Here is a 14,955-nt window from a genome sequence, read left to right as displayed (position 1 = left end):
TTTGCTGACTTTTAAGAGGGTTCGACCTCGGGGGGGGGGCGGCTTTTTTTTCTTTAAAATCCGTTCCAGACCTCCCCAAATCGCAGGGAAAGGCTTCCCTTAAAGCGAGAGCAAAACCCCAGGCATTTGACACAAGCATCCAGAAGCAGAACGAGTAGCTCGTTCTTATAGTTGTTCCCTATTTAGCGCTTTGATTCTGAACCTGAAAAGGAACGATCCGGCGAGGGGTTGGGGGGATTTGGGACCTCCCCCGTGCGAGCTTCTCGTGGGAGAATCGGAAGCCCTGCGAGATCATCACCCACCCTAACCGAGCTCGTTGGGGCAAACAGAAAAAAAACACCATGGAGAAAAAAAAAGAGACCTGAATTTTTTCATTTCGGAGATTGCGTTTGACTAGCCGTTTCCAGCATGTCTTGGGACTGACAGCGGTGTCTCAGGATTGACAATGATGGCTCCAGGAACAGTCTTTTCAAAAGAGGAGAAATCAATGTGTCACAAAGAGAGAGAGAGAGAAAAAAAGACTCCCAACGAAGAAGAGATCTGGCAAACATGAATGCCTAAGCAGTCCCCTACAATCCTGTTACCGCAGTGGAGGTGCTATTTGGACTTCCTCGGCGTAACCGTCCTGTCCCCTTGGTGCTTCGTTTGTTCTGCTGAACAGAAGCCAGGTGTGGCCACCATTCAGCGTCCGCTTCCAGAGAGTGAGACGTAGGAGGTTATAAAGGTATAAAACTCTGCTTGCTACAAGCAAAATGTTCGGTATGTTTTTTGTTCGACTCCTCTGGTCCCAGGTGGCGGCATTTCCCCCCCCCCCGCCTCGCCCCCAATAAATACAACGCACTCCTTGTGTGGGTTTCAGCACGATCGGGCAGGCTCAGACCGAAAATTCAGGTGCTCCCTTCTTGGCTCTGAGCAGGAGCCTCCGGATTCGGAATCCAGCGAAAGGATTTATCCACAGCAGGGATGGTTGTCCACCAAAGACCGACTTCATCCCTTCCCAGCACAGTCTCCGTTCCCAGGTGGGCTTCTCGCTCTTCAGCCTTTCAATTTCCTGCAAGTTAATTGGGCACTTTGGTGAAATTCTGCCAGACGTGGGGAGGGTGTGCTGAGATTCAAGGTCTCAGCTGGAGGGGAGGTTGAGATGGGTGCGAAGGGCAGGTCCGAACTGCAATGGGGCGGTGATCGTGTGTGTGTGGGGGGAATGTCTTACCGTTTCATCGTTGCATATCGAATGGATCTGAGTGCCGAACATCACGGCGGTGAAGGTCAGAAACAGAAACCCTTCAAGGCACAAGAAGATCAGCAGGATCACCGTCACGGGTGGGGAGAAGTTACTGCATTCTGGGAAGGAAGGAAGGAAGGAAGGAAGGAAGGAAGGAAGGAAGGAAGGAAGGAAGGAAGGAAGGAAGGAAGGAAGGAAGGAAGGAAGGAAGGAAGGAAGGAAGGAAGGAGAAGGGGGAGAGAGAGAGAAGGGAGAGAGGGAGGAGAGGAAAATTAAGTTTGAATGCAGAACAATCATATTCACAAAGTCTTTTTGGAATAATTAGCAAGTCAGAATAAAGAGGATCTGCAAGGTAGAATCCAAAACTGGCTTGCAAATGGTTGGAAGCAAATACAAAGGATTGTATTTATAAAAGGCATGAAACATTGTTCAATATACTGGAGGGATTAGGCATGTTACATGGGAAATAGAGAGTGTGTGAGAGTCATAGAAATGCAAACATGTTACACATGTTGGCCAGTTTAGGAGATCCCTACTGGTCTGGGAGGGTGACATTCCTATTTTAGGGCTTCAAAAACTTCCTTCAACTTCATGGGTACATCAATAAATCAAAAGGGATTTGTTCGGCTCTTTCCAACTATCTCATTTTATTAAAAAATGGAAGCTTTTGTAACTAACATATTTTTCTTCCTAAAGCGTATTAATAATGTCGGCAGCACTACACACACACACACACAAAAAAAAAAAAACCCAACTGGTCAGTATCTTCTCCGGGGAAACATTTTTGACTTCCAATCTAGTCTTTCTCAATCTTGGCAACTTGGACTTCCAACTCCCAGTATTCTCTAGCCAGGGGGATTCTGGGAGTTGAAGTCCACTCCTTTTAAAGCTGCTGAGCTTGAGAATCCCTGTCCTAATCTAACCTTAGAGCCTGGGATTTGCTAATGGCTTCCTATCCAACTAATAATCAGGCCTGACCCAGCTAATTCCTGAGGCCGGATAAGACCAGCCATCTGCTGAAGTGGAATTTGAGGACTTGTGTTTTCATGGGTGCCCCAGCAAAATATCCAAAAAAGCAGCATGGCCCATATCCAAACCTCACGTTGAGCCAGACATGGGGGTTTAACCCTTGCAGTTCTGGCACCACGCGTGTATCCTGTGCCCTGATACAGGAAAATATAAGATACGTTGTGTTTTCTCTACGGGTCTCCGGCAGCACGATCTCAGCGTCGCCCACGCTGCACTCCCATGCATAATTCAAAAAGGCAATTATTTTGAAAACAAGACTCAAAAACATCGGTCGGGTTGGAAAAATGTCACTCGAGCACTCAACAAAATGCTCTTTTGGAAACGCTCCAGCGGTTTTCTTAATGAGACAAAATAATGTGCAAAATGGACCAAGACACCGTAGTCTGAACACTCAACAGCCAATTTCGATTTTCAGGGTTCTAAACCTTTGGGTGTTTAGGTTTCCAAAAGGTAGTCTTCTCCCACAAAAGCCAACTGCCTTGTCAATTTCTTTTCTTAAGACCCATTTTCCAAACCTACTCCACCCTGGGAGATAAGCTTGAAAAAGACAAGGGTTTTCCTCTGAAAAACCTTGTCCGGCAGAGAAAGACCCTTATTTCATCACATTAGACACCAAATTTTATTTGCTTCAGAGTTATTTTGCTTTGTAAGACATGATCTGGCTTCTGTACAATTTTAATCATTCCAGTTCAGTTTCCTCTTTTTTTTTATTGACGGCTGCCCCTGCTCGCTTTTGTAACCGACTACTTAAAATCCTTCCACGGTTTCAGGTTTGTGCTGCAGTTTCTTCATGGTCTGACGGCACCTGGACCGTCTGCTAGACGAAGCAATTTAGGCATGGTTAAAATAAATCTGTCAAAGGCCACGTGCTCGCTTACCAATCCACTGATCTCGGACGCAGGAAAAGAACTGAAATCCGCACAGGATGAGCGCATGAGCTGAAATCAGAGCAATGTACATCTGGAAAAGAAGGGAGGATTTAGAAGAGAAGAGAAGAGAAGAGAAGAGAAGAGAAGAGAAGAGAAGAGAATAAGAAAATAGAATAGAACAGAACAGAACAGAATAAATAGAATAGAATAAGAAATAGAAGAGAAGCGAATAAGAAAATAGAACAGAACAGAACAGAATAGAACAGAACAGAATTCTTTTATTGGCCAAGTGTGGTTGGACACACAAGGAATTTGACATCGATCTTTGCAAGGCACGTCTTCAACGCTATTGTGGGTCTCCTTCCTTCACTTCTCATCTATTTATTTATTTTGAGGCTGCCTGATTCCACAAAGACTTGAGGCAGCTTACAAATAAAAATCAGTAGTAAACTATGCCTATCGAAGAAAGAGACAGAAAAGGAGCAGAGCTAATCAGAAGATGCCCCCCCAAAAAAAGTTCAAACAGTAAAACTAAAAAACTCAGTCCCCATTTCCAACCCAAGGAAGCTCTGAGAAAAAAAGCCAAAAAAGCAAACATAGAATAGGTTTCTGGGTGGATAATATTCCACAAGGCAGGCACCATCACCAGGGAGATGATGTCAGCATTAAAACATCACCAATATTCTGACTTGCAAATTTAAACATTCAGCTACATTCCTTCCTCTACCCTGATTTGTGGTAAATAAAAGAACAATTCCTACTCACAGTAAAAAGCACAAAAAACCTCTGGTTCCTTTCCCCCACACAGTTGTTAACCCAGGGACAGTGATGATCCATCTTCCGAATGCATCGTTTGCAAATACTGGTGGGATTCAAAGGTGGGGGGAGGGAGGGAAAAAAAAGGATTATGTACATTTTGGTGCCGAAAGGAGAATCGATTTCTTTGAAAAATCTACGGTCATTTGCATACAATAAACAAGCCAGATCCATTTCCTCTTTTATGAACCGGAGAAAACTTTTATTTATTTATGTTTCGTATTTCTGAACTGCTCATCTGCTGTTAAGAGAAATGTTGGGAAACAGGTCAAGTCTGTATCGTATCAGGGTATTTTTCATCGGAGGGAAGATTATACGGTGGCACTTTGGAGTCTTCTTTGGAGAAATGCTGAAGTAGAGAAGGCAAGAACTTTGCTGGGCCCCCAGCTGTAAAGAGTCAGGAAGAAGACCTCGATGGGGACAAACCGGGACCCTCAACTGGACAGAAAGGGGTGAAAGGTTTTTTTTTAAGCTCTGAGAAAGGAGACAACATTCAGAAGAGGCTTAGGCAGATGCCTCCTTAATTCACTGAAGTGTCAAAAAGAAGAGGAGATACGGCTCCTTCATAAAAAATGGGAAGGACCTTGAAGATGTTTGTGGAGAGTCTCGATCATCCAGGACACGGTTTGTCCCAAAGACGCTTTCCCAAAGGCGACTAGACTTTGTGGGTTGTTTTTTTTCCCTTGAAAAATGTTTCGCTTCTCATCCAAGAAGCTTCTTCGGTCCTCAAAGTGAACTGAAGAAGCTTCTTGGATGAGAAGCAAAAAAGGTTCTCAAGGAAAGAAAAACAAAGAACCCCCCCCCCCAAGACAGTCCAGTTGCCTTTTGAAAAGCACTTTTGGGATGACCTTGGAGATCTTCTAGTCTAAGCCACCCAGCCCTCTCCGACCTTACCCCATTCCAGACAAATGGTTCTCCAATCTTTTCTTGAAAACCGCCAGCGATGGAACACCCACAAACTCGGGGGGGGGGCATGATATTCTCCCTGCTAGGAAGTTCCTCCTCAGTTCCGGGGGGGGGGGAATTTCAATTTAACGAGAGATCTTCCACCCGATGCTTGCAAGGATCTTTTATTATCTCAATCAAAGTAGCTTTAGCCTTCCCTGCAGAGTTAATGTCATGGGGGGGGGGGCTGCCAGCAGCTGAGACTGGGGCAGGGTTGGGGGGGCGGGGAAAGAGGCAGCATTTTCATCTTGTCTTTCAAAAAGAGCCCCCCCCCCGTGCATTTCAGTCTGGAAAAGGAGCCGGCTCTTATGAAGGTCAACAAGCTCTACCTCCGCGTTCCCTACCTCCCCCAGCCTCCCACCTTTGTACGAATCCTCCGTTTCAAACAATTTGGGGGCGGGGGGGAGGTGGGGGGACTGAGCCAAACTGAAGCAGCAGCTGCGTTCAAGAAGGCAGCAGCACCTAGGAAACAGCCCCCTTGTGCTCTCTTGCTGAGCACAAAAGAGAGGCAGCTTGAAAGAGGAATGATCTCAATCCATACCTCTGGGACTGCGGAGGCCCCTTAAATTAGGGGGAGCAGCCCCCTCTGAGAAGGCAACTCCCAGGAGGTGTGATGGATACCTGCAGTGATGGGCACGCTCTGGCTTCACGCTGCAACACTTGGGGCACTTGTAGATGACCTCCCCTGGCTTCAGCTGCAAACTCTCCATGTATTCCTTTGTGGCATTTCCTTTGGGCACGGCACCCTAGAAAGGCAGAGAGACAAAACTCAGGGCTGCTCCTTAAATAGGCTGTCCTTCAGTTCCCAGAATCCTCAAGGCTGCATTGGCTGGGGGATTCGGAATGGGACAGCTCACCACGGCCAACTCTCCATGGCCAACTCACCACAGGACAATTCATCAATACTTTTAATTATTTTGAAATAATTTAAAGTTTCACTTTTTTTGTCCTTCACACTTCATCTTGCCCCTCCTTTTGCATCCTTCATTTAATAATTCTATTCCACCATTTCTTCAATAATATGTAACATTTGTTCCACGGCAAGTTGTCCTGTGGCACGTTGGCCACGGTACGTTGGCCGTGGCGAGTTGTCCTAGACCAGGGGTCTTCAAACCTGGCCCTTTTATGACTTGTGGACTTCAACTCCCAGAATTCCTCAGCCAGCGTGCCACATGGTCAAGAAAGAGTCCTCGGCATGGCACCCGAAACTGTCAGCCACTGTACTCACAGGATCCGTCAGCATTGTTCTTAGGTGAGAAGACAACGCCAGCACAGCCAAGCCGTTGAAGAGGACTCCGTTGACCAGGGAATACCAGAAGTCTTTGGAAGGGAGCAGCATGACGAAGGTGACCACGAAGTCGGCGTAGACCACCAGAAGCCAGGTCATCACCGCACAGACCATCCCACAGCTGTCACGGATGAACCAGACGCGGTCCCCTGCGTCGCACTCAGATGACGGCGAATCGTAGCAGTCATTCTCGGCAAGGAGGGGATGATGCTCAACGTCACGCAACCTGTGCCCAGATGACTGCATGATTTTCTGGACTGGCCCTGTGAGGGGAAGTAAGCAGTGAGTAGCTGTGCACTGAGGCTTGTAGACAGCAGAGCAACTATTGTCAAGGGACGACGGACAGCCCACCCTATTCTAATTTAAACGAGGCAAGCAAAACGCAACAGGAGGGACTCCAGAACCAACGGATCCAAGGTTGGTCTTAACAGACTCAGCAGACCAAATATTTAAGATCCTAAGGGCTAATCGGGGCATTTTTTACATTACGCTGGCTGCATAAAGGACTTGTACAAGTCCTCAAGTATAATAAATATAAATAAGTGAATGAACAAATAAATATAAATAAATAAAATTAAAGTTCCTTTTGTAGCCCAGAGTTGAAATAAGGGGTCTTTGGTGCTCTCTGAGCTTGTTTTCTTGCAGACATTTCCTTACCCAATTAAATAACTTCATCAGTGCTAGAAGGGAGTGAGGTTTGCAGAGGGGGAGGGGGATGAGGAGAGGACTGTGGGGTCCTTGATGCTATTTCAGCTTGATTTTTTAAGTTTTATTACCCAATTAAATCGTCAGTGGTAGAAGGAAGTGAGGGCCATGGAGGAGGAGGAGGAGGAGGAGAAGATGAAGGTTGTGGGATCCTTGATGCTCTCTGAGTTTGATTTTCAAGTGTCATTACCTAATTAAATTGTAGTGGTAGAAGGGAGTGAGGGAGGAGGAGGATGAGGAGATGATTGTGGGATCCCTGATGCTCTCTGAGTGTGGTTGCTTTTTTTGCAAACATTTCATTACCCAACTAGGGCACATTATCGGTGCTAGAAGGGTATGGGGTTTGTGGAGTGGGGGGGGGGAGAAGACGACTGTGGGGTCCTTGGTGCTCTCTGAGCTTGATTCTTTTCTTGCAGATGTTTCCTTATTCAAACTAAGTAACATCAGTGAGCAACCAAGCTCAGAGAGCACCAAGGACCCCATAAAGCTAAAATCCCCCTCTCTTCCCCACTGCTTCCTTTTCTTGTGGACTAGCTTCTCCAGTGTAAAACCTTGAGGCTCATGAAATCCATCTCCTTCTTGACAGACCCAATCGTTGGACTTCCTTTGTTTAATGCTGTTTTTTCTTGTTTTTTTGTAGACGTTTGAATACTTTTATCCGTATTAAATGAGATTGGCATTTCAATTACTTTCACCTAAGAATTACATACAATTTTTCTTTTTTTGGAAAATTCAGCCTTTACAGAATAAAAAGTTCTGCTTTAGATCCATCCATTCGTCCTCATTTGCCTGGCCATCCTTCTCTTTTTCCTTGCACAGGGAAGATTTCTTACTTTGCCCAGTGGGAACATTTGCTAAGCCCCGTTTGGTGCCTTGAGTGAAGTTCCAAGGAGCTTCATGAAGGCACAAATGGTCTCATTAAATCAGGGCTCGCTGGGAAAGGAAGGCTTCCCCAGAGAGCACCCCACGATTTGAACAGAAAATCAAAGTATTACGAACAGCTGCAGCGTAAATCTCTCCACTGCCAGGAATGGGAAGAAATCCTAGACACCCTTTTCATCCTAAAATCCCTATTGATTCAGTGCTATTATGCTTGACGGCTGGGCTGAAAGCACGCTATTGATTTGCCGATAGCCGAGCAGATGCTTTTCGATTTCCTCACAAATGGTGGCTTCCTTTTCCCTACAAACCAGCACACAGGAATGCAGTTTTAGAGGCATGCTGACCAGCTTGCATCTTATCCTTGGTTTGTTACAAATCAAGGCGGGAAGCTGGGCCGTGCAAGCTCAAGAAAACAAGGGCGGAAGGAAAGTAGGGTTGATTCTACCTCCTCCTCCTCACTGTTTTTACAAACAGCAGAGAAAAGTCCCCGTGAAGTGGAGCAGAGGAGGTGCAGCCTTGACTTAAACATAGTAATCACCCCTCAATTATTATTATTATTTTTTTTGCTTTTTTTCAATTGGGTCCAATACTCAAGAGTCTGCCTGGACAAGTCCCCCGCACGTTTCCTGGCAAGGTTTTTCAAAAGCGGTTTGCCATTGCTTCCTTCCCAGGGCCGAGAGAGAGGGACTGGCTCAAGCTGACTCAGCAGATTTTGCACCTAAGGCAGAACTAGAACTCAAGAGTCTCCTGCTTTCCAAGCCTGATGCCTTCACCACTTCACTAAGCTGGCTCTGGTCTCTAGCAAATTTTTCGGTCATTGAGACTGGTGAACAAACCGGGCTGGTATGTCTGAACCAGCCCATGGCTTACGATCCTTAGGAATCCAACTGAAAAAGGACACTCTGCAGAAGTAGAAGATCTAACCTTGTCTTTGGGAAACAATCCGTCATCCACACAACATCCTGGACATGACTTGATTACTGTCAGATCACAAAAAAAAACAACAGATGAGGGAAACAGAACTCTTCATTTTTGGCTCAGAGTTCAGATCTTAATCCACAGAGCAATTCTGCAGCAAAACCCTGGCTTTGCTTCTTCAAAGATGCTGTGTAAATTAAATGACTCGCTGTAGGCAGGGGGAAGAGAAGACAGCATAAATGAGGTTGACTTGTTGAAACCCCCCCAAAAAATGTGATCAAACATTAGAGCAGGGGGGGGGGAATCACTCCAACCTCACGTTGATGCACAGAGCCTTCGCACAACGGAATCTCTTTCAAATCACAAACGTTTTAGACAGGGGATCGACTGTTTTGCGGCTTTGTAAAGTTGCTTATATTAATTTTCTCCAACCTGGTGCCCTTCAAGGATGCTGCATTGCAGTTTATGTAGATCATAGCCAGCATCCTCTTAGCCGAGGCCAAAAAGAGTTTGATCGTGTATAAGGATGGCAGATGAAACGCTTTTAACGTGGGACTTCAAGTCTGTTTTCTCGGTCATCAGAATATCAAAGCAGGGTTTGCATTTGCTGAATAAAAGGCAATAACTACACACAAGAACTGACGACAGGGCAGCAAAACGCAGCAAGGACTTAAAAGTATTAACCGTACAAAAAGCTCAGAGAAAAGTCCGTCAAATGCTCAACCTCTGAATACTGTGAACTCTTGATGAAAAGACGACTCCCCCCCTCCAAAGGAAGCTGCACTTTTTTAAAAAAAAACAACAAACAAACAGCCTAATCACGTGGGTGGGTGGGTGGCAACTGGCCACGAACATCTAGTGGTGCTTCCAGTTTGAAACATCATCCATCAAGCTCACTTCCCTAAATTGCCTACCTGTTGGGAAAGACCCTCCCTCCTCCTCCTCCGTGGCTTTCTAACGGAACAACTGAGGCCAGTTTACAAACTTCAGAAGTTTCCTCTGCTGTTTTGTCTCCACCGATTCGAAGAAGCTTTTGTGAACGGGGAGCTGGCTAAGAGGTGTGTGGAAGTGTGTGTGTGCGGATGTTTCTAAGGGCCACCTCTTCCGAATCAGCATGGATCAAGCAGGTTGAAGAATCCAGAAAAAGCATACATACCTGACTAGGAGAACGGGTTAGTCTGACATCTTGCTGATCCGTTGGGCGTCTACGATACACACGCGGTCATATCTGGGCTAGCCCACCCAAAAGCGTAAACGGACCGGCGTGCTGGTCACAATCGGGGCAGGCCGAGAGAAAACCCAAGTGGAGCATCACCTGGAAAGTACAGAACATCTGCTGAACATGAAAGCAGGTGTTTTTGCTGGAGAAGCACTCTTGAACTTTGGCTCCCTCGCCAAGTTCAAGCATCAAGAGAGAGAGAGAGAGAGAGAGAGAGAGAGAGAGAGAGAGAGAGAGAGAGAGAGAGAGAGAGAGAGAGAGAGAGAGAGAGAGAGAGAGAGAGAGAGAGAGAGAGATATTTTCATTCTTCGGAAGAAGAAAAGAGTGTGGTTAACGGGCAGTGTTATTTGCCACCAGCTGCTTCGGGAAGTGTCAAATTCAGGCCATCTGTCCTGCTCACTACTTTGGCCATCTGCCTGCAGGCCATTTCCATAGTCCAGAAGGTGATGACCCATCTGGAAGACAGAATGCATGTTGCCCGGGGACCGCTTGAAACTTGCAACTGATGCAAAAAATTCGGTAACCGGGATGACTTGGAACCATTTTTTGTCAGGGTGAAAAACTTCTATTTTAGGCATTTATTCATCCGGCTGAGGTTGACCATCAAAGGCTTGCGACTTGGGACGCTAAAGGTCGTTTCGGTTATACAGTATGAAACACATTCTTCTCTGGGCAATTAAGATTAGATACGTCTTTCCATTTGTGGTAATATTTTTTTCCCCAGAGGTTACTTTGTGAGTTGTAGCTGCTATGTTATTGTTTCATTTACCCACGTTTCCAACAAAATTGCAATTTAATTTCATTTCTACGTTATTTTAGCCTTTACATTTTAAGGATTTGATTACCCCTCTTTTGCTACCTTGTAGCGGAGAGCTGTGAGTTCTGGTATATTGGTTCTTGCTATTAACCTTTTAAAATTTGATTTATTTTAAGCGGAAAACCTAAAGCAACTTAAAAAAGCAGAACACAGTAGCCATTACACAGCCAAGGTCTACATACAAAAGGAGGATGCCAGCAAATCCGAGAGAAATTGCTAATTAAATGCAAAATAATAATGAGCGAAAAGACAAAATAAATTGCTTTCCCCAAATAATAATGAGCGAAAAGACAAAATAAATTGCTTTCCCCAAATAACTCTTTAAACCTCTCTCAACAGCCCAGAATGCGAACAGCAGCGTAGTGATACAATGTCAACAATAGTGAATAATTCAAAAGTACAGAATGTGAAGTAAGTCCAGCCCTCTCGTAAGTGAGCTGATCCACGTCAGAGCAGGGACTTTCCAAGAATCAAGTCAAGCCATGCCTTCGGATAATTAAACGGACTCTAGTTGTAAGCAAAATGTGGGGAAAGGAAGGGAAATAAAGACTGTCAATGCAAATATATATTTTATATAGAAATAAGAAAATAAAAACCCGCTGATTCCAGCACCCAGGGAGAAAACATCCGCTCCCAATGATGCCAGCAAAATTGGGGTCCACGGTCCAGATACCGTTTCAAAGATTTTCTTCGGAACTGACGCTCCTTTGGGTCAACGTACCGTCTTTAGAGGAAACCAACCCAGTCAGCCTTTGACTGTCCAGGAGAAGCAGCAGCTGCAGGAGACTCATACGGCTTCTAAGCGCCCAATTAACCCCCTCTTGATTATTTATTCCAAGTATTGCACGTTCAAGGTCACAGTTGCTCCGCTCCCGCTCACGGTGGCTTGCCTGTAACTGAATATTCAAAGCCATCCTAAATTACATATGTTTCCGGGGAGGCTTCTCCTGGAGAGGACCAGCTGTGATTGAAGCAAGGCTACCCTCTGCCCTAACGCTAGTTTCTGCTTTTTGGAGTTTCTGAGTTGCAACATACCCACAATCGGTTCCTTAATTAAGCCATTCCCCTGCGACTTACACGTTAGGAGGGTGACATGTTCTAGGTGTGAGGATGAAAGGGGTTAGGAAGATCTGCAGGCCACCCAAGGCCTGCCCAAGCCACATCATGGGGCACGGCGCAGTGGTTACATTCTGGCCATTGGGTTCCTGCTGTCCAGATCTGGGACCTGTCCGAGGTCCACAGATGTTCTCCTCAGCATGGCCTTGCGAAGTTCTGATGTCACAGAGGTCTCTCTAGGTCTCTGTGAGCAGAGCAGGCAAGATAACTACTCTGATGGAGGGAGGGAGGGAGGACCAGAGGCAGGTCCAGAAGCACATTAACAACACGGCGGAAACATCTGTGTGACTACGAAGCCAAACCTTTGAAACTGGTCACCAACATCACCACCCAGACATGGAAAGATTAAGCAAGTGCACGTTCTGTTGAGGGTTAGGGTAGTTCAGGAGGACTGCTGTTTTGTGGGTGCCTCTCGACATTGTGGGCGCTCCATCATTTGTCTGAAATGTTATAATGCTTGAGCAGGGGGTTGGACTAGAAGACCTCCAAGGTCCCTTCCAACTCTGTTATTCTGTTAATGTGGACTTTGGAAACTTAGGATAAACAGGAGTCATGTTTTCTACCTACAGCAACTGACCAGGATTGGGACAAGCTAAAAACCGAACACCTGGACAAACCATGGTATGTTTCACATTTTGCTGATGACATTTGTAATATAACTCAGAAAGACGGAGGTTTTTTTTTAGCTCTAACACTAGTTTGTCCACATTATTTTCCTCTCCTTATTCTTTTTAAGATGGAAATAAAGACGTATCTGTTTTTTAAGTTTCCATTTAGCAGTCTGTAGTCTCTCCCCTAAGGCATCAGTGGTGATCTGCCCTCACAGTTCTGCAACACATTTTTTTTAGCTCCTGTACCCAGGGACTAACTTGATATGCAGATGACCAACCACTGAGGTCAGCTGATGGGTGGGAGGGTCAGGCATCTCTTTCATTCAATTATTTCTCTAGCCAACAAGGAGGCTCACTGAGGCAGGATCTCCACTAATGACCTCTGGCATCTTTTAGAGTCATCCAATTAGCGTTGTTTGAGAATAACTGTACGGCAGTCAATTTACTGCATTGGGAGAAAGGATAGAAATAATCTAAGGTTTTGTCAGGCAATGAGTAAGCCCACCCCTTCTATCGTGGGTCACCTCCTGAAGGCACTCGGGAGGCAGGCTCAAAGGCAGAATCAGAAGACGCCGTGCCCGCAAAATGTCTGTTTCACTTCGGGGGTTTTCCTACTTAAAAGAAGAAGAAGAAGAAACAAAAGACCCCCAGAAACTAAAGCTAGGAAATTTTCCCACGCCCCAAGAAAGCATTCTAGTTACTGTAGCTCCTAGGACTATTATTCCCTCTAACAGCCTGAACTAGTTCAGGACAATCAGTTTCGCGTTATTTTCTAGAAGTATCACTGCAAAGAGTTTTGGATAGTTCGGTCTCAGATTTATAGCTGGAAATGCTGGATTTTGGGGAGCTGAAGTTGCCAAGGTTGAGAAACAGTGAAATTATGCCTTGAATGAAGCAGGGCAGATAAGCACAATGAAAAAGTCTTGGGTCTATCGGGGTGGGGGCTGGGGTTGGACTAGATGACCGCCAAGGTCCCTTCCGACTCTGTTATTCTCTGTTCCACTGAGAGATGAGGACCCCCTTACCCAACTGCCACCCCCTGGTCCGGCTGGTTGGCGTGATGGGGATTGGGATCCGAGAGGGCACCACCGCTGAAGGGCAGCTCTAGCAACCTTACCCACTGCTGGAGAAACTCCAAACAGCTCATCCCAGCAGCTACAGTCCCCTAGAAGGACAGGGCTCCAATGCCCATCATTCCCAGCCAGGGTTCCAAAGAGGAGGGCGAGGGATGGGAGACGGTAGCCCAGCCTGCCTGGAGGGCACCAGCTGGGAAAACCCCCATCACCTTTTTCCTCCCCTTCCAAAATTGGGGTGCGCCTCAAGTCCCAGAATCCACCCGCGGCTGGGGATTATGGGAGGCGGGGTCCAAGGTAGGAGATTGGGGGGGAGGCGTCTGGCAGGGGCTGGAAAAGGGCGGGGCCGCTCAGAAAGGCAAGAGAACAGCTGGGATGGGCGGGGCCAGCCGGCGGGGAGGGGCCAGATGGGCGGAGCCTCGGCGTGCCCCGCCCTCTGGCCCCTGACAGACTCACCTCGCCCCGGCTCCTTCAGGGTTTTGCCTCGCACGATCCCGGCGGACGAGAATGGCGGAGGTCCCGGCCGCGTCCCGGCCCATCCCGGATAGAAGAACCCGTCCCCGCAGGCCCCGCCGGCTAAGGATCCGCCGCCGCGGAGGCAGCGCCGAGCGGACGAGCTCTAGAAGCAGCACGGAGCCCCGCGCATGCGCCCCGTCACGAGCTTTTGGCCTGGCCCTGAGGAGGGCGGACGTCAGCGCATGCGTCGGAGAACTGTTTTGGTTTTTTTTTTCCCCCAAGGGGATAGAGGGAGGGAAGGGAGCAGCGCTCAAGTCAGGGCTTCGCGACGACTTCAGAGGGAGGAGACTTCCCCGCTTCTCTCGGTTTGCAGATGGGCCGGAGTTCGGGAGGGAGGGAATAAAACGCGTGTGTGTCCCTGGCTGGAGAGAAGGAAGAAGGGGGCGTTTTCCTTCAGAGCTCGTTGAATGACATGCTTCTTCCTCCGCAAATGGCAGCCTCCAAATGACATCGGAAGTGACGTTTGTGTGAGCGCGCCGCCTTATGCCTCCAACTCTTAAGGTTTTCGACTTCGGCTCGGCCGGGTCCGCGCCTGCGCAGAACGTACGCACGCTGCTGCTCTTCCTTGCAGGATAGCTGCATTTCCCGGCGTCCGCCCTCCCACCTTTTTGCAATGCCTCTGGGCATGTGCAGAAAGCTTTGTGCTCTGTTCTTCGCAGACTTCCGTGCGACTTTCCCCGTTTGCGAAGAATGCCTCGAACTGCAGTTAATATATATATATATATATATATATATATATATATATATATATATATATATATATATATATATATATATATATATATATATATATATATATATATATATATATATATATATATATATATATATATATATATATATATATATATATATATATATATATATATATATATATATATATATATATATATATATACATACATAAATACATATATACACAAACGTGT

The 14,955-nt window shown here is 46.5% G+C and overlaps 1 protein-coding gene across 7 annotated transcripts in view; it reads right to left on the bottom strand.

The window, feature by feature from the left end:
- Positions 1-14,417, bottom strand: part of ZDHHC7 (zDHHC palmitoyltransferase 7) — a 28,130-nt gene extending 13,713 nt beyond the window's left edge. Inside the window, exons 1-8 of one of the 7 annotated variants that reach the window (XM_081335535.1) lie at positions 13,967-14,417; positions 9,831-9,989; positions 6,110-6,432; positions 5,503-5,627; positions 3,886-3,982; positions 3,130-3,211; positions 1,211-1,341; positions 357-1,051 (exon numbers count right to left, since the gene is read on the bottom strand). In XM_081335535.1, coding sequence (XP_081191661.1) covers positions 875-1,051; positions 1,211-1,341; positions 3,130-3,211; positions 3,886-3,982; positions 5,503-5,627; positions 6,110-6,415 — 918 coding nt within the window. In that variant the 5' untranslated portion in view covers positions 6,416-6,432; positions 9,831-9,989; positions 13,967-14,417 and the 3' untranslated portion in view covers positions 357-874. Of the gene's footprint in view, positions 1-356; positions 1,052-1,210; positions 1,342-3,129; positions 3,212-3,885; positions 3,983-5,502; positions 5,628-6,109; positions 6,433-8,680; positions 9,700-9,830; positions 9,990-11,431; positions 13,839-13,966 lie in introns of those variants that run through there. The other 6 variants (XM_081335534.1, XM_081335536.1, XM_081335538.1 and 3 more) reach the window with 6 other exon arrangements.
- Positions 14,418-14,955: the final 538 nt, after the last annotated feature.

Source organism: Vipera berus, assembly GCF_964194415.1.
Source record: "Vipera berus genome assembly, chromosome: 10".
NCBI lineage: Eukaryota > Metazoa > Chordata > Lepidosauria > Squamata > Viperidae > Vipera > Vipera berus.
Note: the sequence above shows the minus strand (reverse complement) of the source record. Positions and strands in the feature narration are given on the sequence as shown.